Consider the following 23,148-nt stretch of genomic DNA (forward strand, 5'->3'; position numbering starts at 1 on the left):
CTCTTGGATCAATAAGTAAATGGAACTTATACAACACCAATCAGAATTTGGCCCTGATTATAAAGACCAAAGCAGAACTGGACTTAATATTTGGATAGGAGATCACCAGAAATATCATCCCTGCAGTCTAGATTGAGAAATCCCAAAAAATTCCTGAAGAAGAGTGGTAAACTGTTGTGTTGTGGTGGTACCTCAAGTTAGTAAGCACTGAGCTTATTTCAAAACAGATTTTAGATACAAGATTGCAGTCATTACTCTGGCATATGTCACCTTATGGTTCCATCAATATAGGAATGGTTCTACACTCAAATAAGATTTTTTCTTCTAGTAGGGTTTTTTTTCCTTATCAACCAAATATTGATCCATTGATTGCAATAAGAATTGATCAACCAGCTTGTTGCTTAAGTCTGATGTTGGGGCTGAGAAAGCAACTAGCCTGTCACCCAGCCAGCATTCACACCTAAGGTGGGATTAGTACTCACAGTTACCTGGTTTCTAGCCTGGAGCCTTAAACACTAGGCCTCACTGCCTCTCAAAACTCAAATTGATGTTGATGTTCATAAATTCATATTCACATGAAAGACCAGACATGTTTAAAAGATTCTGATCTTTTAAAACTAAAACATGAGCCAACAGCACTCCTTCTTAGCACCAATGATGTTACCAAGTTAGGATAATGAAACGTCTGCAATAAAACAACCAAGCTAAGAGAGCACCAAGGACTTTCAACCCTGAGCGACAAATATTCTCCTTCATTGGTAAAACGTAACACTCAGTCTAATCTAGAATAATTCCCCAAATGGAGGGAGTTGATAAAAAATGGAGATATCATAAGTAGTGAAAGGTGCAGAAATGAAGACTGTATAAAGAAAAATGTAAATGTTCCAATACGTATAAAGTTGTGATTTGCTATACAAGGGCCATGATTGTTCTAATCTTGTTATATTTTATGATTTATGATTATGATTTTTGAGAAAAATCTGACTCCCATTAGACATATTTTCATGACACCTATTGATCAAACATCTAAGCTTAAACCTTCAAGTTTTCAAAAATGAACTGAATAGTTTATGTTTCTGGAAGGAACTCTTCACTGTCAACATTTTGTTTTGGGATAAGGCCATGGCATGTGTTACTGTGGAAACTGTTACTGCGAGGCTGGTTGGCATGGCGATAAATGTGAGCTCCAATGTGACATCGCCCCCTGGGAGATCAAGAAGAAGTGTACCTCTCCAAATGGCAAAATCTGCAGCAACAGAGGTTTGTTGTTCACCTTGGTTATCATCTAAGCTAGGTGATACTGTATTTTAATTGAAGATCAATTGTCCTGGTTGCAGTATTGCTTCTAGGTTGTGATGTGGTGTTATGATCAGGCACATCTTGGGCTTTCTCCAACCTCTACCCTCTATGTTACATGAAACATTATTTTTATTTTGTGCGTACAAATAGATCTGTACAATGTACCTAACAGTGAGATTTATAAGACCCTTCACTGCTGACTAAAGTACCAAATAATCTGTCTTGATAGGGAAGCATTGTTTGCTGAATTTGCAGTGTATGTGTCTGTGTGTGCAGACATATGAATTCTTGCTGTCAAGTTGGTAATTAGATGATACTATTAAATGTACACTGGATGCAAATTTAGCAATATTTAAAATAGATTTCTTGAAATCGATACGGTTTACATTAGTCATGACTTGTCTGTCTGTCTGTCTATCTATCTATCCATCCATCCATCCATCCATCCATGAAATTTATTTGCCACCCATCTCATATCCATTGATTTAGGTAAGTCTGCTCTAGATCCAACCCACTTTTTAAAAACTTATTTTTAAAATTTTATTAAAGAGAATTGAAGGCCAATAGGAGATTTTAATATCTTGGTTGACTCAACGGAGACATTGCATTTTATTTCTGATATTTCACCAATGGAGAGGATTTAGCCTCTAAATACTGTGAATGTGTTGATTCACCATACTGTGAATGGTGCAGCAGTGGGCTAATGCCTCCTTAAGTAACACCAGCTGCCTGCAATTAGTGCCAGGTTCGCATCCCACCAGGCTCAAGGTTGACTCAGCCTTCCATCCTTCTGAGGTAGGTAAAATGAGGACCCAGATTGTTGGGGGCAATAAGTTGACTTTGAAATAATGCCACTTTGGGGGGGGGGCGTGAAAGCCGTAATAAGCAGGCATATACATAGAATGAAGGCTATTGCTAAGCACATTGATTTGTGCTTTAAATTGTAAGCCGCCCTGAGTCTTCGGAGAAGGACGGGATATAAATGGGATTAAAAGAAAAAAAAATTAAGCATTGACTGCCATCCTGAGAAATGGTTCTCAGGATTGTTGATTTCATAACAGAACCAACTCAGAAGACCTTACAGGCAATACTCCATTATGAGATAGTTAGCCCTCATCATATTTTGCTCAAAATAAAAATTGTGTCTAAATCCTTTGCATGTACGTGTTAATTTTGACCACTAATTTATTATTTCATTTTCATTCAAATAATTTTAGTTTGATAGAAAAAATAATCATAAATGGATGTACTGTATATTTCTAAACTGTGACAATGTTTGTTTTCACTAAGAAAATATTTAAAATATCAATTGTTTCTCTGTCTACAGTCTAAACTTATTATATTAAAGCAAAAGTGCAAATATCAAAATACATCTCTTTACTACATCTTTATTGACAAAATTCTGCCAAATAAAGAGAATTTAATTATCTTGAGAGCATTTATAAAACCCTCTCATTTTAATTATATAGCAATCTAAAAGCCCCAACTAAAATATTGAAAACTCATACACTACTTCTAGAAACTATGTACTAGATTATAACATCAGTTTTGTAAATGAATTATTTGTCTATTTAGTGACATGATTTCATTGAAAGCAATACTTTAAAAATATTGTGTATGATTTTTTTAAAACTATAGTTAACCACATAATATCAGAAAGTGTGCCAGAAGAAAGGAGTATCATTGGAAGAAATGCCCAAATAATCAAATGTTTAAATGTATGGACTGACTCAAGGATAATTATGGCAGGGGCAGTGATTTCTATGTACATACTTAATCATCTGACATATATCCTGACATTTCCCATATTTACATTTTGGATGTCATTAGCATGTACTTTGTTCACATGATGGCATCTCTGCATTTTTCAATATGGGTGATGGTGAATTCTTTGATGAGGATAAGTTGGGTGAAGCTCAGTGGGAAACTTTGAGCTATTTATTGTCTCTTGGCTCAAGGAACCTCATGGTTGGTGTGGGGAAACACAAGAGGAAGAAGTGCTTCCTCAAGTTCCTGAATGAAAACTATGAATACAAGCATTATCGACAACTTATATTCAACTTTCCTTGTTTTCATGCAGTCAATAGTAATAACTAATATGCATACCTGGTCAAATCAAATATACATTGAGCTAAACATTCCTAGTTTTCATGCTGGTAGTGTTATGTATGCATCTCAGGTTTCTGAATAGGGATTTTGCACTCATATGATGTTGAGTGGCACACAAAGCTAGTACAGCCATTTTGGGTTAGAAAAAACAAATACATTCTAACTAGCATGTTTCATGATAAAAAGTGCAGCAATGCAGAAAATAAAATGCCTTTGAAGTCCCAATCTCTCTCGGTGACTGGAAACTGTCTACGGCTGGGAGGAAGCATAGAAAAGAGCCTCTGTTTACATGTCATCCGTTCCCCATCTTTATTGATCCAAGAAATTAAACTCACTGTAGTTTAGGGTATTACAGAAAAGTGTAACAGAGGCTTGCAAATAGAATAGAATAGAATAGAATAGAATAGAATAGAATAGAATAGAATAGAATAGAATAGAATAGAATAGAATAGAATAGAATAGAATAGAATAGAATAGAATAGAATAGAATAGAATAGAATAGAATAGAATAGAATAGAATAGAATAGAATAGAATAGAATAGAATAGAATAATGTGGGTTAAACAGCATCACCACCTGATGATTTGTAACTGGCTGACCAATTGCACTCAAAGTGTAGTCCTTAATGAAACTGCATCTAAATGAAGGGAAGTATGTAGTGGAGTACTCCAAGGTTCTGTCTTAAGCCCAATATTTTTCAATATCTTCATCAATGATTTAGATGAGGGGATAGAGGGGGAACTCATCAAATTTGCAGACATCACCAAGCTGGCAGGAATAGTCCAGAAGATAGGCTTATTCATTGATGAGAAAAGTAAAGTTCTACATGCACAGGTATAGTAATAGTAATTGTGAAAGGGATCTTGGAGTCCTAGTAGACAATCATTTAAATATGAGCCAGCAGTGTGCTGCAGCTGCCAAAAAAGCCAACACAGTGCTAGGCTGCATTAACAGAGGGTTAGAAACAAGATCACATGAAGTGTTAGTACCAGTATCACTTTATAATGGCTTGGTAAGACTACACTTGGAATATTGCATCCAGTTTTGGTCACCACAATATAAAAAAGATGTTGAGACTCTAGAAAGAGTGCAGAGAAGAGCAACAAAGATGCTTAGGGGATTGGAGGCTAAAACATATGAAGAACAGTTGCAGGAATTAGGTATGTTTAGTTTAATGCAAAGAAGGACTAGGGGTGATATAATAGCAGTGTTCCAATATCTGAGGGGCTGCCACAAAGAAGAGGGGGACCAACCTATTCTCAAAGCACCTGATGGCAGGACAAGAAGCAATGGATGGAAAATAAGGAGAGAACCAACATAGAACTAAGGAGAAAATTTCTAACTGTAAGAGCAATAAATTAGTGAAGTTGTGGGTGCTCCAACACCAGAGGTTTTTAAGAACTGTCTGAAATGGTATAGGGGTTGGACTGGACCTCCAAGGTTCCCTTCAATGCTTTTTTTCTGTTATTCTGTTAACTTAGCAGCATTTTGTGTAAAAGACAAGAGGAATGATAGTGGCTCTGATTCAATGTGCACACCCATTCTGTTTAATATCAACTTTTACTATTGTAGGAACATGTGTATGTGGAGAATGCATATGTCATGATGTTGACCCAACTGGAGATTGGGGAGATATTCATGGAGACACCTGCGAATGTGATGAACGAAACTGCAAGGCAGCCTATGATCGGTACTCAGATGATTTCTGTTCAGGTGAAGAAAATAATTCAAGGACTTAATGTGATCTCAATGAAAGATTTAAGATGCTTTACAATAGAAACTCTAATAATACAGAGCCCAAATAATAACATACATTGTAAAAATCCTATTTATGCCAGAATTATAAACTTGTGTCCTGACTTAAGATACAAATAGATAGGATTGCATGATGATACAATCCCACATTCTGTCATTTCCTGCCTTTGTCCCTTTCATCTGGAGCAGGCATGTCAAATTGCGGGCCCACAGGCAGGATGCATCATACTAAAACCACGCCCACCCCATTGCCAGCAATGGGGAAAAAGTTGCGATATGTCGCACAATGTCACATGACATCGCGAGTTTGACATGCCTGATCTGGAGGAACAAAATGATCCCACTCCACAAGAATTTCAGAAAGTGATCTGATGTTTTGAATCTGTATTTTGCCATATGAACTCATATCCTCCTGAATGATCAGACTAGTACCAATAAATGATAATATTTGTAGCTCAGAATTGATGTGTAGGCTCCTTGGTACTTTCTGAGCTTGGTTGTTTTCTTAAAGACATTTCATTACCCAGTAAGTATCATCATCAGTTTTATGTTCATTCAGGTAATGAAACATTTGTAAGAAAACAACCAAGCTCAGAGAGTACCAAGGACCCAAAATTACTACATCTAGCAGTTATAGCTTCAAAGCTGAACAACTGCTGAGAATCCCTTGTTTTTTGAGACAGGCAGCTATATTATTTGGAAAAAATAAATAAAATGTGCAGATACATTGAGGTGTTTAATACAAAATCCCAAAGTATGGAGTCTAGTATCTTGCAATGTTTCCTCCTTTGTGTCCAAAATAGTGAACAAACATTTATTACCCACCTTTATTTTGTATAACTCAGAGTTGCAGACAAAATGCTCCCTTCTATTTTCCCCACAGGAGCCCTATTGGATGGGATGAGCTGAGAGAGGGCAACTGGTTCAAAGTCAGCTGGGGAAAAGACTCAGAGGTGCTCAGTTTCTAGTCCATCACTTCTACCTATACAAAACTGGCTCTCTAACATCCTTAACAACCCATATTGATTGCATTCATGTCAGCCAAGCACCAATGGAGCAATTGAAGAATCAGAAGGAGGTAGATAGATGAGATTATTTTGGCTTAGAACAAGCTGAGTCAGTGCCTGTCAGGTGAAAACCTTTCATCAATTATGAAGAAAAAAACCTAAGGAGGAAATAAAGTCTGCAAGAATGTATTCAAATTAACCATCTGGAAATTGTAATAAACCAGTTTGTAAATCTAAGAGCCTGCCTAGAATTAGATGAAACACTTGGGGTTAATTTAAAGATTTTATACTGAAAATCTGGAAACCCTATTGTTCAATTTTACCTGGTAGAGTTTCCATTGGAGATTCCCATACTCTCAATATTTCATTTCACTCCAAATTGCTGATTGTTGTCTTCTTCAGACCAGATTTAAATAGCAGATATTATTATAGAGATCCTACCAAAATCTCTAGGTAAAGTAAGGTAAAGGTTCCCCCGCACATGCATGCTAGTCGTTTTCAACTCTAGGGGCTGGTGCTCATCTCCGTTTCAAAGCCGAAGAACCAGCGCTTGTCCGAGGATGTCTCTTTGGTCATGTGGCTGGCATGACTAGACGCCAAAGGCGCACGGAACGCTGTTACCTTCCCACCATAGTGGTCCCTATTTTTCTACTTGCATTTTTATGTGCTTTCGAACTGCTAGGTTGGCAGAAGCTGGGATGAGTAACAAGCGCTCACTCTGCTACGCGGCACTCGGGATTCGACCCATCAAACTGCGGACCTACTGATTGACAAGCGCAGCGTCCTAACCCACTGAGCCACCACATCCCTTTTTACCAAAATCTCTTGCTGGGAAGAAATAAACTTCCTTCTAATAATCTCTCTCTCTCTCTCCCTCTCTCTCTCTCTCATACATTCTCAGGATTAGAAAAAAATAAAAGATGGCTATAATGCAGTTTCCTACACCCCAATTTCCTATGAAGAAAAGTTATGTAAATTTTTATCATTCTATACACATGTTAGGAATGTGATAGGTGGTGATTCATTTATTTCATTTTATTATTTTCTACATATATATCATGCTTTTTTGCATCAGGAAACTCCAGCAGAGTACACAAATTTCCCAGGAAGTTTTTAAGGAAATTTCTAAGTTTGAATGATACAAAACTTTGCCTTCCATTTGTTTCAGAATATCAGACCCCCACTAGTGCAGCTAGGAGGATGGAGATGGTTTTCAAATATTTCATCCACAAGAACTTGATGGAGTTCCATAAGAGATTAAGGACACACACACACACACACACACACACACACACACACACACACACATAGAGAGAGACACACACGGTGGGGGGAGTTTATCTGAATGCAATGAATGTAATTTTCTATCAGGAGATTCAAGGTTGGGTTTTGTTTTTACATTAATATGTAGGTACATTAAAAATTCCTCATCTGGAGGACACCAAATTGCCTACTTTTTATCTATCCTTGGCTAGGTCTTGGCTAGGTCTCTAAACTGTGTCATTGTAATTTTAGGGAAGCATGCTACTTTGGTAACCACCATTTCTTTTTTAAAAAATAGACCTTAAATCACCGTAGCTTAAATAAGAACACAGAATCTTTCTGCTTGGTTTGCTGGACAAAGGTTTTATGGAGTTCCCAGTGCTTTCTGAGCTTGGCTGTTTGCAGGTGTTACACTACTCATTGAAATTCCTGGATAATGAAAGGTCTACAAACAAACAATCAAACTCAGAAGATACCAAGAACTACACAGTTCAACCCTGAGCTACAGATATTGCCTTCTATTGGGTAATGAGTTATTTACATATGAAAGACTTAAATGGTTCTCTCTGATCTTTGGTTTGGTACATTGGAACTGTGGCAGAATTTTGGTTGCTATCCTACTGCTGTACCACAGTTGCTCTGAAATGAAAAAGATTTTAAAAAGTTAAATAAGTGCTCGAGGAAGGATGTTTGAGAAGTCGGGCTATGTGCAAAGATATGGCAATATATATGTGCTCCCAAAGTCTCCTTGGTCCAGAAGAAAAAATATATAAGACCATTGAAGGAAGTTACAAGTATGATACAATGTCCACAGAAATTGGATAAACAAAATATGAAAACATGAACAGTAGCAAGCAGGTACAGTAGGTAGCCTTAATTCCACTGACTCATTTAAGCAGGAGCTCCGAAATTTTAGGCTACTGTATGGAGATGAAATATGTATATTTGTTTTGCTATTAAGGTCATGGCCAGTGTAACTGTGGACGATGCGACTGTAAGACAGGATGGACAGGGAAAAAGTGTGAACATCCAATTTCTTGTCCTATTTCACCTGAAGAGAGCCTTAGCAAATGCCAAGGAGATTCACATCTTCCATGTTCTGGCAAAGGTAGGTTACTTGGATTTTCCAGGATGATCATAGTTCATTTGTGGAAGCAATTTAGTTTCACCAAGCATGTGCATTAGTTTACAGTCAAATATTTGTTTTAGATCAGAGCAGCTCCCCAGCACTGCTGGTTGCTTGCTTAATGTTATCTGGAAAACAAATGAAGCAGAACAATGAGGCACAGATTTGCTTGATGAGCAATCCATCATGTAGACTTTGCCACCTGCTCATTTTCCTCCCTGGCCTGCTACTTTAAGTGGCAAGGATCAGCAGGTGGCTTGGGACCTCAAAAGTTCTAATTCAGTAAACCTGATGCTCAAAAATCGTCATGATTGTTTCATGATTCAGGTCATCCTTCATGCTGCTGCATCATGTAACTTGTGAAAGTAGTATGCTATTAGCATTCAGTAGGGAGTGAATATGCTTAGTTTTAAAGGTATTAAGAATTTCTTTTTCTTATTCATATTTTCTAATGATAATGTACTATGCATTATATCTGCAACAACTATGTGCTGACCTGATGTTTTGCTTGTTATTATGTTTGTGGGTTGGTGATAGTGGTGCAGTCTTGCCCACTTGGGGGTGACAGAATATTTTAAGTAATAAATATTCAGGAAACATCAGTCCTAAAAGTTGATAGCAACACGTGAGGAAGTATTAACATACACTGGATAATGAGCAATGTTGCCATCTTCACTATATGTGCTAAGGAAATTAACTAAAGAAAAATAATTTCGCTTGATCATTCTAGTGTTATGGGTTACAACAAAATGTTAAATGTGGAAATTTGCATATTTTATAAATAGCGAAAAGTAGTGCCGGCATTTCTTACAGAAGTTATAGCATTATAATTTCAGTATTAAACTTTTAGAAAAGTGACACTGAGATTTGCAACCAAGCCTTTAGGTTTCTTTAAAGGTGAGGTCTTTATTGGAAGCAAGTAAATTCTACAATGTAATAGAAGATAATTCTGGAATGCCCCTTGAAACTTCTGAAAAAAAACACAACAAATTATGGGTTTGTCTTCTGTATTTGGTTTTCAGATATTGATCCTTGATTTGCTGTTTAAAAAAGAGCACTTTGTTTGGTCTTTCCATGTGATTAAAGAGAAATCTCTTACAATCTAAAGCATCTACAATGTATTGGCTATTACCATTCTTTCAACAATGATTGTTTTGCTAACAATGATTGCAGTACATGAACATATTTAATTTATAATATCTATAGCCTGTCCTAATCAACAAGGAAAGTCCATGAGCAGTGTGGATATCTATTTGAAGAAAAGCCTAATAGATTCCTTATTACTGAATCAAATAATTAGATAAGATAAGATAAGATAATATTTATTGTCATGAAACAATACTGTTATGGCTTGTTTACAAAATGCCAATTGGATAGGGACTCTTTGTAACTACAAGAGAAAGGAAACTGTCACCATATACTTCTCAAGGAGATTGTTTCTATAAACAGGTCTTTTCTGGCCAGGCTAGACCATAAAGTTCAGTTCTGGTAAGATGTTGTGTAATATATCCAAGCAAGGCTTCAAAGATAACCCTACTGGGGCTAGAAGCTGACAGTATAATGGTAGTAACCATTGCAAGTTCAGAATTTGGGCTATTCTAATTTTGTATGAGCTGGATCCTAACTAAACAAGCAGAGCACAAGCAAAATTTCTCCAAATACACACACACACACACACACACACACACACACACACACACACGTTTTCATTATTATCCATCTTACCTTAGCTATTTGATCTAGTATACCTTTCACACTTTTGAATCTTACCTGTTGTTTTAGTATTTCTGTTTCTACATTTGGATCACACATGAAATTTATGCAATATTCAATATTTGCCTATTCTGTTTAGCTCTTCTATTTTTCTTGTTACTTCCTTCACTTGTTGACATCATTAAGTTATTTTACTTATTTGACATTGAAACCTATGCTCTGCTGTCATATGCCTGTGATAGATAACTATGCAAGTTAGTTTAATTTTGGTCCATTGTTGGTAATTCCCTCAATCAGTCAGCAGAATATTTCACCTATTGGCTGTTTTCCAGGTACTGAAACTTTCTCATCTGTCGCATGTATATGCTTCCTTATTCCACTCTCTTTTTCATAACAAAAGGTCACTTTTGCCTTTAAAATCCACACAGTTACTACCATTCTTATCACATCGAGAAATTCGCCCATCGCTTGGAACAAATGGAGAATGCTAATTAGGTCCTTTAATAGCTATGGTCAGTACCTATAATATTATCACTCTTTTTCTGCCTTTTCCATCATCATCTGTAGCCACTATAGTCATGTAGCATAGGGATCATGGGACTTAGTTGGTTTGCAACCAAACGTTTGCAGATAGAATGATTTCATGTGCATGTTTCTACATTTACAGATCAGGGTGATATCATTCATTTTTTTCATAACTCAGTATGAACTAAAAATACCAAGGTTTCTCTCCACAAATTATTAAGAAGTTGAGGATATTTGAAAAGTGGAGTGCAACATTCTTAATTTATAGGCAAATGAACTCGTAATTATGAATTACTCCTGGCAGTTAGGTTATTGATGTTTTACCATACTAGCCAATGATAAATATAATTAGTAATTTCAGTTTTATTAATGCAGGGGTACAGTTCACTAAGAAAGTGTAATAATAATAATAATAATAATAATAATAATAATAATAATAATAATAATAATAATAATAATAATAATATAGAATTGGAAGGGACCTTGGAAGTCTTCTAGTCCAACCCTTGGCTCAGGCAGGAAAACCTGTACCATTTCAGACAAATTTAATTTAATTTAATTTTTAATTTAATAACACTTATATACCGCCCTTCTCCCTGAGGACTCAGGGCGGTTCACAGGGCAGAATAAAATAGCGAATACAAACATTAAAACAGGATTAAACAATAGCCCTAGTTAAAAACAATATAAATACAACGCTAAAAACCCCCAGAAAAATTAAAAAGCGAGAGATAAAACAACCCCAACACTCCCCCTCAGGCTAGGCCGGCTTGTACAAACAGAAATGTCTTAAGATCGCGACGAAAGGAGCGAAGATCGGGCGCCGTCCGGAGCTCTACCGGTAGCTGATTCCACTGCTCCGGAGCGCCCACAGAGAAGGATCTCCCCCTGGGGGCCACCAATCGACATTCTCTGATCAGTGGCACCCTGAGGAGGCCCTCTCTGTGGGAACGCACAGGGCGCAGGGAGCTTGATGCCGGCAGCAGATGTTCCCTGAGGTACTCCGGCCCCATGCCATGGAGTGCTTTGAATACCGTTACCAGTACCTTGAATCTCACCCGGAAGGCAACTGGCAACCAATGCAGCTCACGGAGCAGAGGTGTAACGTGGGAGTATCGGGAGACTCCCAACACCACTCTCGCGGCTGCATTCTGTACCAGTTGGAGCTTCCGAGTGGTCCTCAAGGGCAGCCCCATGTAGAGAGCGTTGCAGTAGTCCAGACGAGAGGACACGAGCGCATGAGTGACTGTGCATAGATCATCCCGGCTAAGATAGGGCCGCAACTGACGCACCAGGCGAACCTGTGCGAAGGCCCCCCTAGTCACGGCTCCTATATGATCTTCCAAGGTGAGCCGTGAATCTAGGAGGACCCCCAAGTTGCGAGCCCTATCTACGGGGGGTAATGATTCACCCCCCATAGCTAGAGATGGAATGTCCGAGTAAACCCGGGATGAAGGTATGCAAAGCCACTCAGTCTTGTCGGGGTTGAGCTGGAGTCTGTTCCTCCCCATCCAGACCCGAACCGCCTCCAGGCAACGGGACATCACGTTGAGGGCATCACTGGGGTGGTTTGGGGTCGAAAAGAAAAGTTGGGTATCATCAGCATACTGATGATACCCAACTCCAAAGCCACGAATGATCTCACCCAGCGGCTTCATGTAGATGTTGAACAGGAGAGGCGAGAGGACCGACCCCTGAGGAACTCCACAAATGAGAGACCTCGCGGTCGACCTCTGCCCCCCTGCCAACACCGACTGCGAACGTCCCAAGAGATAGGAGGAGAACCACTGTAAAACTGTGCCTCCCACTCCCAGTCCCCTGAGACGCCGCAGCAAGATACCAGGGCCACCAGGGCCACCGCCACCACCGGAGCGTTGTTGCAGACGCCGCCGCCATTGCTGCCGCCGCCAGGACGCTGATGGAGCCGAGAATAAACAATCGGTGGAGAGGGAGGCCTAAGGCGGCCCCGGCACAACGCCGCCGCCGCCGCCGCCGCCATCCCCGTCGCAATCCAAGCGAGCCAGGAACGCCGCTGCCGCCACAGCCGAGGGAGACCAGGCCGACCACTGAAGCGGCCCGAACGGCCCGAAACGCCTCCACCGGGACCGACAGAGGCGAGGGACCATCCGAAGGCCGGCTCCACAACCGCCGAGGATGCCCAGCGAACGGTCGATGGAAAGGCAGGCCCAAAACGGCCCCGGAGAACGCCGCCGCCGCCGCCGTCCCCGTCGTCTCCGGAACATACCAACAACGCCGCCGTCGCCACAGCCGAGGGAGAGCCGCGAAAGACCGAGCCGGACACAGAAGCGGCCCGGAACGGCCTGAAACGCCTCCGCCAAGGCCGCCAGCAGCTAGGGACCTCCCGTGAACGCCGGGTCCGCCACCGCCGAAGATGCCGCTGCCGAAGCCGCCGGCCGCCGCAACCACCAGGCCCGCGAAAACGGCCCGAAAAACGCCCGTGGGAGCAGGTAGGCGCCACCAGCCTCCAGTCGAAAAAACTGCAGAGCTGGCAGCTAACGGAGTCGAAAACCTTCATCCTTCAGCTGCCTAAGCAATTGCACTCACTATCCCCCAACCCAGAGGGTGCAAGCACCCCTGGGGGGCTCCTAGGACACCTATTTTCTGAGACTTGCAGAGCTCACTCAAACAGATCCGCCCGCACGTCCGCCATCTTAGTTAATGGTTGTCCAGTCTCTTCTTAAAAACTTCCAGTGTTTGGGCATTCACAACTTCTGGAGGCAGGTTGTTTCACTGATTAATTGTTCTAAATGTCAGGAAATTTCTCCTTAGTTATAGGTTCTTCTCTCTTTGATTAGTTTCCATCCATTGCTTCTTGTCCTGCCTTCAGGTGCTTTGGAGAATAACTTGACTCCCTCTTCTTTGTGGCATCCTCTGAGATATTGGAACACTGCTATCACATCATCCCTAGTCCTTCTCTTCATTAAACTAGACATACCCAATTCCAGCAACCGTTCTTTATATGTTTTAGCCTCCAGTCCCCTAATCATCTTTGTTGCTCTTCTCTGTACTCATTCTAGAGTCTCAACATCTTTTTTACATTGTGGTGACCAAGACTGGATGCAGTATTCCAAGTGTGGCCTTACCAAGGCATTGTAAAGTGGTATTAACACTTCTCATGATCCTATTTCTAACCTTCTCTTAATGCAGCCTAGAAATGTATTGGCTTTTTTTTGGCAGCTGCAGCACACTGCTCATATTTAAGTGATTGTCCATTAGGACTCCAAAATCTCTCTCACAGTTGCTACTATTGAGCAAGATACCACCTATACTATACCTGTGCATTTAGTTTTTCTTGCCTAAATGTAGAACCTTACTTTTTTAACCATTGAATTTCATTTTGTTAGATAGCGCCCAATGTTCAAGTCTGTCAAGATCCTTCTGTATCTTAAGCCTATCTTCCGGAGTGTTGGCTATTCCTGCCAGCTTGGTGTCATCTGTAAATTTGATGAGTTCCCCATCTATGCCCTCATCCAAATAATTGATGAAGATGTTGAAGAGCACTAGGCCAAGAACAGAGCCCCGGGTCACCCCACTACACATTTCCTTCCATGTACTGTAGATACAGTTCCATTGAGGACCACATGCTGAGTACAGCCGGTAAGCCTGTTATGAATCCATCTGGTGGTGATGCTGTCTAACCCACATTTTTCTATCTTATCAAGTAGTAGGTTATGGTCTACTTTATCAAATGCCTTACTGAAGTCCAAGTAAATTATATCCACAGCATTCTTCTGGTCCACTAATATTGTCACCTGGTCAAAGAATGCAATAAAATTTGTCTGGCATGATCTGTGTTTGACAAACCCATGATGGCTTTTGGTAATGACTTTGTTTGCCCCTAGGTGTTTGCTGATTCCTTGCTTGATTCTTTTCCAGAATCTTCCCAGGCAGTGAGGTCAAGCTGATAGGTCTGTAGTTCCCTGGATCCATTTTTTCCCCTTTTTTGAAGAAGGAACTACACCAGCACTTTTCCAGTCCTCTGGTAGTTCCCCAGTGCTGCAGGATCTTTGAAAGATATAGTTCAGTGGTTCTGAGATCACATCTGCCAGTTCTTTCAGAACCTTGGGATGTAATCCATCTGGTCCTGGTGATTTGAACTCATCTAGGGTGCTCACCCTATTTTCTTCCCTATTTTAACTTGTGTTTTTGTAATCTGTTTTTTACGGTACTGTTTTTGATAGATTGGACTTTTTTCCCCCCTTGTGTAAAGATGGATGCAAAAAACAAGTAGTTCTGCCTTTTTCCCTGTTGCTTGTCAGGCACTGTGTCCCTGACATGTACTGTGTGTAAATCTCATGTAATAAAATAACATATATATATGAAATTACAAATTTGTTCTATTTAAGTATAATATTATAATAATAGAAAATTAGTAGATTAACAGCATAATTCATAAAGAATAATAAATATAAAATTTAGGGTGAATAACTATGAATTACCTCTGTAACAAAACAACTAAAGTTAGAATCAAAAGCATGTAATGTTGAACATCAGTGAAATCTTTATTATAGTTATTGTAGACCAGCATAAATGGTGAGTTGCAATTATGGCACATACAAAGATGGGAAATTTTCAGACAGAGTCAAAGGGAATGAAAATATAAATAGAAATTATTTCTTTATTAAGAGTGGGCATTCACAATTTTCTTCACGTGCAAGACATTAATATTGAATCTTTAATCATTTGTAGTTCAGAAGCAGTCTTTCTTTGAATGGACACTTTAAACTCAGTCAAATATCCTGAGAGATTGAAATATTCTCACATTTTTGTTGTTAAATTTGGATTAAAATTAAGGGAAATTGCTAAGGAATCATGGATTTGTACAGTGCAAAAATGTTTATGTGATGAATTTAATACACAGTGACCATTTTTAGAGGCTGGGAGAGATGGTGTTGATTTTCGTATGTGCTGCCTTGTCTTTCCAAGGAGCCTAGGGCAGAATACAGAATTAATTTTAGCAAAAATGCAAAGATTTATTCAATCCGAAGAGTAACAAGAACCATGTTGGCTGAGTAGTCTATTGTAACATTTATGAATTAAACATCAGGAATAGTCAGGAGGAGCTTTTCCGACTAACAAATGTTTTTAAAGGGCACATCTTTTGTGAGCTGTGACCTTGCAACTAACTCAGATACTTTCTTTGCTCCCTCCTCTTTACCAATAACACCATCACATATAAATTCAGAAGGTCCTTCACATGGTTTTTCTCTGATAAGATATGTGCCATCATCTAATAGCAATGTCTTTCTGGATTCTGTGTGGAACAAATGAAACAAATGTGTAAAAAGAATGAATGAAGATGAATTTGACATCAGGACTCAAAACAAGGACAAAGTAATGTCAGACCATTTCAACCTCCCAGGACATCCTATTGTGGATCTCAAAGCAAGCATTTTGGAACAATCAGTTTAATAGCACCACTAAGTGAAAGAATTTACACATGTCAAAAGATTTCAGATTATCTCAAAAGGTCTCAACAAATACAATGGGTTTTTATTACATTACAGTGATTATTTGATAATGTACTTGTCACCTGTTTTACATATAACCTGATTTCTCCTGTTCATTTCTCAGCTGCTCCATGAGGGTCCATTTATGGGGCAACCTACAGAGTGTTTTTATATGATAGAAGGAGTACTGTATTGAATAAAACAAGGTGGCTTTGACTATGGACTCTCAAAATTTAAAATTGGGATGATTTTAATATATTTACTGTACATCACGAGTATTAATAATTTGTTCCTGTTTTTCTTTGATCTTTGCAACAATCAATTCCAGCATGAGATGCTATTGATTATAATGTCTGATGAATAAATATGTTGGTCATCATGTTTTCCCAATTTAACACAATACCACAGAAAAAGAAAAACAATAGACCTGAGATGAAACCAGCATGGTTGCAAAGTGAACTCTTCGACAAACAGAGAAAAAAACCAGAACAATCTGTTTTAAAAAAATCACTGAACCACTGAACATAATCTTTCAGAGCTCCTGGAGTATGGAGGAACTACCAGATGACTGGAAAAAAGCTGATTTGGTTCCAGTCTACAAAAGAGAAAAGCAAGTTGGGGAGAGATCCAGGAAACTACAGACCAGTCAGCTTGACATCATACCTGAGAAGGTCCCAGAAAAGATAATCAAGCAACTCATTTGTGAACATCTGGAAATGAACAAGACAATTAATAGAAGCCAACATGGGTGTGTCAAAAACAGATTATTCAGAAAAAACTTATTTCCTTCTTTGACAAAGGAATTAAATTAGTGAATAAGGGAAATGTGGACATAGTCTACCTAGATTTCAGTATGGAATTTGACAAAATAGTTCATAGCCTACTTCTTGATAAGGTATAGAACAATGTGGGATAGAGAGTACCACCATCATATGGATGCGCAACTAGCTGACCAACTGTACTTAGTAGGTAGTCATCAATGGAACTGCATTTATTTGGAAGGAAGCATGCTGCAGAATACCTCAAGGTTCTGTCTTAGACCCAGTACTCTTCAACATCTTCATAAATGATCTAGATGAGGAGAACTAAAGATGGCAACTCATTAAATTTGCAGACCACACTAAGTGGTGGGGAATAGCTAACACTTTAGATGATAGGCTCAAGATGCAGAAGGACCTTGGCAGACTTGAACACTGGGCCCTATCTAACAGAATGCAATTCAGTGGTGAGAAAATTAAGGTCCTACACATAGGCAAGAAAAATCAAATACACAGATATAAAATAAATGGTACCTGGCTCAACAGTAGCAACTGTGAGAGAATTCTTGGAATCCTTCAGAACTTGTGGTTATCCTAATTGGACTTTCATCAAATCCTGAAAAAGATCCTGCCGGAGCTCCTCCATTACAGACAAAGAAAAGAACAACAAACATAACAATATTGTAATTCCATACATTGCAGGAATATCTGAAAGCTCAGGAGAATTTTCAACCAACACAACATATATGTACACTAAACCCAAGAATACACTAAGCCAGAAGCTTGTCTACCCCAGGGATAAAACACTGAGACACAGACTGAGCAATGTGATATATGCAATACAATGCAGTGAGACATATGCACATCTGTACATTGGTGAAATAAAACAACTACTTCACAAGCACAACACAGGAGATCAAACCCATCAGGACAAGATTCAGCGGTCCATTTGCATTTGAAAGACAAAGGTTCTCTGTCTTCTTTGGAAGACAGCAAACTTCACATTTTGAATAGAGAGGATCATTGGTTTGAAAGAGTGGTAAAAGAGGCCATTTATGTTAACACTGAGCAGCCCTCCCTCAGTAGAGGGGGAGGGATAAGACACCAGTCTACAATGCAGCGCTTTCAGCAGTTCCAAGAAGATTCCACAACCAATTGCACCCTGATTCAGGTGAACCTGAGGGCAAAGAAAAACCTTCAAGTGGCCTCAAGACTTCTCAGGGAGAGTGCTAACAACCAGATGAGTGCAAAAAATATACTCCTTCTATCCCCCTCCCCACCATCTGGTCAGTACCTATCCTCCCACCATCCAATCTCAATTATCAGTACCTACCCTTCCATTCCCCCCCCCACAAATCCGCCATCACAACTAATGAAGCTTCTTGGATGAAAAGTGAAATGTTTTGTTCTTCTTCCTCAAGGGAAAAACAATCCAGTTGCCTTTTGAGGGAAAAAAGCACCTTTGAGACAACTATTTATTTATTTATTTATTTACTTACTTACTTACTTACTTACTTACTTACTTAAATTTATATGCCGCCCTTCTCCCTAAGGACTCAGGGCGGCTCACAACAATAAAAATTAAAAAAGAACAAACATAGAATGAAAATTTAAAAAGAATTAAACTAGTAGATACAATTGATAACATGACAATTTAAAACCCAGTAAAAACCTAATCAAAATACATAGTCAGTCCAGACCCGCTTGTTGAAACAACCAAGTCTTCAGGTCACAGTGGAAGGACCGAAGGTCAGGTGCCGTATGCAGCTCCAGAGGTAGTTCATTCCAAAGGGTTGGCGCACCCACAGAGAAGGCTCTCCCCCTGGGGGCTGCCAGCTGGCATTGCCTGGCAGATGGCACCCTGAGGAGGCCGATTCTGTGGGGGCAAATGGGGCGATGGGAGGTTGACAATGGCAGCAGGAGGTCTCGCAAATACCCTGGGCCTAAGCCATGTAGGGCTTTAAAGGTTATTACCAGCACCTTGAAACGCACTCAGAGAGCAACCGGAAGCCAATGCAGCTTGTGCAGGAGTGGTGTAACATGGGAGTACTGAGATACTCCCATAAGCACCCGCATGGCCGCATTTTGCACCAGATGAAGCTTCTGGGTGCTCTCCAAGGGCAGCCCCATGTAAAGAGCAATGCAGTAATCCAGATGAGAGGTGACAAGGGCATGAGTAACCGTGCATAGGGCATCTCGGTCCAAGAAGGGGCGCAACTGGTGCACTAGGTGAACCAGTGCGAAGGCCCCCCCCTGGTCACGGCCATTAAATGATCTTCCAGGTTGAGCCGTGAATCAAGGAGGACACCCAAGTTGCGAGCCCTTTCTGAGGGGGGCAATACCTCCCCCCGTTAAAAGAGATGGAACTTGTTGGACAACATGAGATGCTGGTATCCACAGCCACTCGGTCTTGGAGGGGTTGAGCCTGAGCCTGTTCCTACCCATCCAGACCCATACCATTTCCAGGCACTGGGACATCACATCAAGGGCATCACTGGGTTGGTTTGGGGTGGAGATGAACAACTGGGTATCATCCACATATTTTTTTAAATCCCATTTATATCCCGCCCTTCTCCAAAGACTCAGGGCGGCTTACAATTTAAAGCACAAATCAATGTACTTAGCAATAACCTTCATTCTATGTATATGCCTGCTTATTAGGGCTTTCGGCCCCCCCCCCAGCGGCTTTATTACAAAGTCAGCTTATTGCCCCCAACAATCTGGGTCCTCATTTTACCTACCTCGGAAGGATGGAAGGCTGATTCCTCACCCCAAAGCCGCGAATGATCTCACCCAGCGGCTTCATATAGATGTTAAACGGAGAGAACCGACCCCTGGGGCACCCCACAAGTGAGGGGCCTCAGGGTGGATCTCTGTCCCCCCACCAATACAAACTGTGAATGGCCCGAGAGGTAGGAGGAGAACCACTGTAAAACAGTGCCTTCTACTCCCAGCCCCCCAAGCTGTCGCAGCAGGTTACCATGGTCGATGGTATCAAAAGCCACTGAGAGGTCAAGTAGGACCAGGACAGAGGAACAACCCCTGTCTCGGGCCCACCAGAGGTCATCCACCAGTGTGACTAATGTCATTTCCGTGCTGTAACCGGGTCTGAAACCGGACTGGTACGGGTCCAGATAGTCTGCTTCCTCCAGGAATTGCGGGAACTGATGCGCCACCACACTCTCATCAACCTTCGCTACAAAGTGAAGGTTGGAGACAGGACGATAGTTATTCAACAAGGCTGGGTCCAGGGCAGGCTTCTTGAGGAGGGGCCTTACCACCGCCTCTTTCAAGGTGGAGGGGAAGACACCCACTATCAATGAAGCATTGACAACTGCCTGGAGCCAGCTCCCTGTCACCTCCCAGGTGGCCAAAACCAACCAGGAAGGGCATGGGTCAAGTAAACAAGTGGTAGCGCTCAGTTTACCCATGATCCTGTCCACATCATCCAGAGTCACAGGGTCAAACTCACCCCAAATAGTATCCTCGGGACCTGTCCCCCCCACTTCGCCGGATTCCGCCCAGTCGCATTGAGAGCGGAAAAGTAAACACGCTTTGCTGCTTCCATTGCCACTAGGTAAGACTTCAAATAAGTTTTTAGCGGTGTTAATCAGATTCGGACCCGCTGGATCTCCAACAGCTCTCAAGTCAAGGAAACAATTGGTCCACTAATGACCTGGATGACTGAGAATCTCCACAGACATTTGCACTGGTGAGACCATGCTTGGAGTAGTGCATCCAATTCTGGTCAACATGATACAAAAAAAGATTTTGAGATGCTAGAAAGAGTGCAGAGAAGAGCAACAAAGAAGATAAGGGATCTGCAGACTAAACCATACCATGAATGAGTGAGGTAATTAGATATATCCACTGTAACAAAGAGAAGGCATAGGAGTTATATGATAGTAGTCTTCCAGTACTTGAGGGCTGCCACAGATAAGAGGGGGTCAACTTATTTTCCAAAGCAACTAAGGGCAGGACAAGAAGTAACAGGTAAAAGATCATTACAGAGAGATCCAAACTGGAACTAAAGAGAAATCTCTCAACAGTAAGAACAATCAATCAATGGAATGGCTTGCCTCCAGAAAGTGGAGTTTCTCAAGAAGAGACTGGGCAGCCATCTGTCTGGAATGGTATAGGATCTCCTGTCATAGGCAGGGGTTTGGACTAGAAGACTTCCAAGGTCCCTTCGCAAGCCCCTTCGCCACGACAAGGCAGTAATCCATGAAGGGGAATTGAATGTGACCATTGACCAAATCATGAAAGTTTATTCAGTGTTGTGTGTTTCAATTAGGGAAGACAAATAATATAGCAATCTAACTTTGATATAAAATTAACTTTGATGTTAAATGCTTCTTTTAGAAAGTCAGACTGAAGAGGCTGGGAAGCAAAGGGAAGTCTGAATAAAACAGAGGAGAAATAAGAAATAATTATGTTTCTACATAAATGATTTCATTACAGTTTGATAGGAACTCTCTCTCTCTGTAATTTCTGAGATTTAAACCTTAATGCTTGATCAATTTCTAGTGGTTTTTTTTTAGAAAAAAGTTTCATAGAGATCATAAGTTTCCTTAGGTTAATGAAGAAGATACAAGTGGAGCACATAACTATGAAGCTTCAAGCTGTTCAGATAATAATATATGAATCAGCCTTCATTTCCAGCATATTTCAGGGCTCAAAGAACATTCATGACACCACGACACAATTCTATTCAAAGTTGTTGCAAAATTAAAATATTAAAGCCTTTAATCTTCTTCTGTTGCTCTAAGTCACATTCTTTATTCAAAAGTATAAAATGATGAGCAAAAATGAACAAGAACAGAAAACCAATATAAAAGGGGGGAAAATGCACACCAATGTTTAAGGATGACTCTACAGAGTATGAGCAAGAAATAGTAAAACCAGAAGTCGGTCTTTTAAAAAATATTTTCATTATGCATTATTTTATATATGTCAGCATTTGGATTAGAGTTTTTATAACATATATAGATGTAATCTTACAGAAGGTATATCACTTGCAAATCTGGTATTTTTCTAAAATACAAGCCTCTTAAATGTGTGTCAGTACATTTAACTCCAAGCTGTGGAAATGTAGGAGCCAAATGTTGGTAAGTCTCTGGATAGTTTGTAAAACCTAATGTGAGCAATTCCTGGATAAACCTGGGTTTGGTCGAACCTCTGACATACTGGGCATAGCAAACATAGTGATTGATATTATTCTTACCTTGGTTAGGAAATGCTGCTTATAGCTTACAGTTAAGACAAATACCCTAGTCCAGGGGTCCCCAATCTTGGCAACTTTAAGACTTGTGGACTTCAACTCCCAGAATTCCCTAGCCAGCCATGTAATAATTTGCATTACTAAAAATGGTTATGTGAATACCTTGATTAACTAAAGCCAAGATGAATACTGGAAATCAATATTTATGTGCCCAATGTGACATATGAAAGGTTGCAACTTGGAAGGTAAAAAGAATACATAGGCAAGTGCATGAATTAATGAAAAAGACATAGATTTGTGTTTCTGAAAGTTGTCTGAATTTATGGAATAGAGTTTATTTATTACATTTATACATACAGGTAAGAATAGATGCAAACAATTGGAGGGGTAGCTTTAATTATAATAGGGCTATGTGTACTTCATATAAGAAAGAATGATTTGGTCTCTATAGGGGCTGTATAAAAATAGAAATCCATAGGTTTGTGTTTATTGCATGTTGTGTTCTGGTTAGTAGTATTAATAGTTGAAAACCTTTTATCAATTTGAAGTTTCAGAATGTACTGCAGACTCGCACTGAAGTTATCTTAGTAAAATCTTTGTAATTCTTTCTTGACCTTATTTAGCTGCATAGGCTTAATGGGGGAAATGAGGTATTTGGAGAGTCAAGAATGAATGAGAAAGTGTATTAACAGCTTAGAAAAAGGTGTATTTTACATATGTAGTTTAAACATAGGGCTATCTACATACAAGTATATGTAGCAAATGAATAAATATAAATATGAAAGAATTATTTATTTGAATAATATGTAGCTTTGGATCATTTTCCTCAATAAAGAAAGTAATAAGCATAATGTTTTTGACTGATTTGCTTAAGTGAGTTCTTCATCTAGTTTTAGATAAAG

The 23,148-nt window shown here is 39.9% G+C and overlaps 1 protein-coding gene across 2 annotated transcripts in view; it reads left to right on the top strand.

Annotated features, from left to right (window-relative positions):
- The window catches only part of ITGBL1 (integrin subunit beta like 1), a 203,388-nt gene that overhangs the window by 85,890 nt on the left and 94,350 nt on the right, over positions 1-23,148 (top strand). For both annotated transcript variants that reach the window (XM_083361703.1, XM_083361704.1), the window contains exons 5-7: positions 1,120-1,260; positions 4,980-5,120; positions 8,394-8,540. In XM_083361703.1, coding sequence (XP_083217829.1) covers positions 1,120-1,260; positions 4,980-5,120; positions 8,394-8,540 — 429 coding nt within the window. The remainder of the gene's footprint in view (positions 1-1,119; positions 1,261-4,979; positions 5,121-8,393; positions 8,541-23,148) is intronic.

This window comes from Vipera ursinii, assembly GCF_947247035.1.
Source record: "Vipera ursinii genome assembly, chromosome: 4".
Classification (NCBI taxonomy): Eukaryota; Metazoa; Chordata; class Lepidosauria; order Squamata; family Viperidae; genus Vipera; species Vipera ursinii.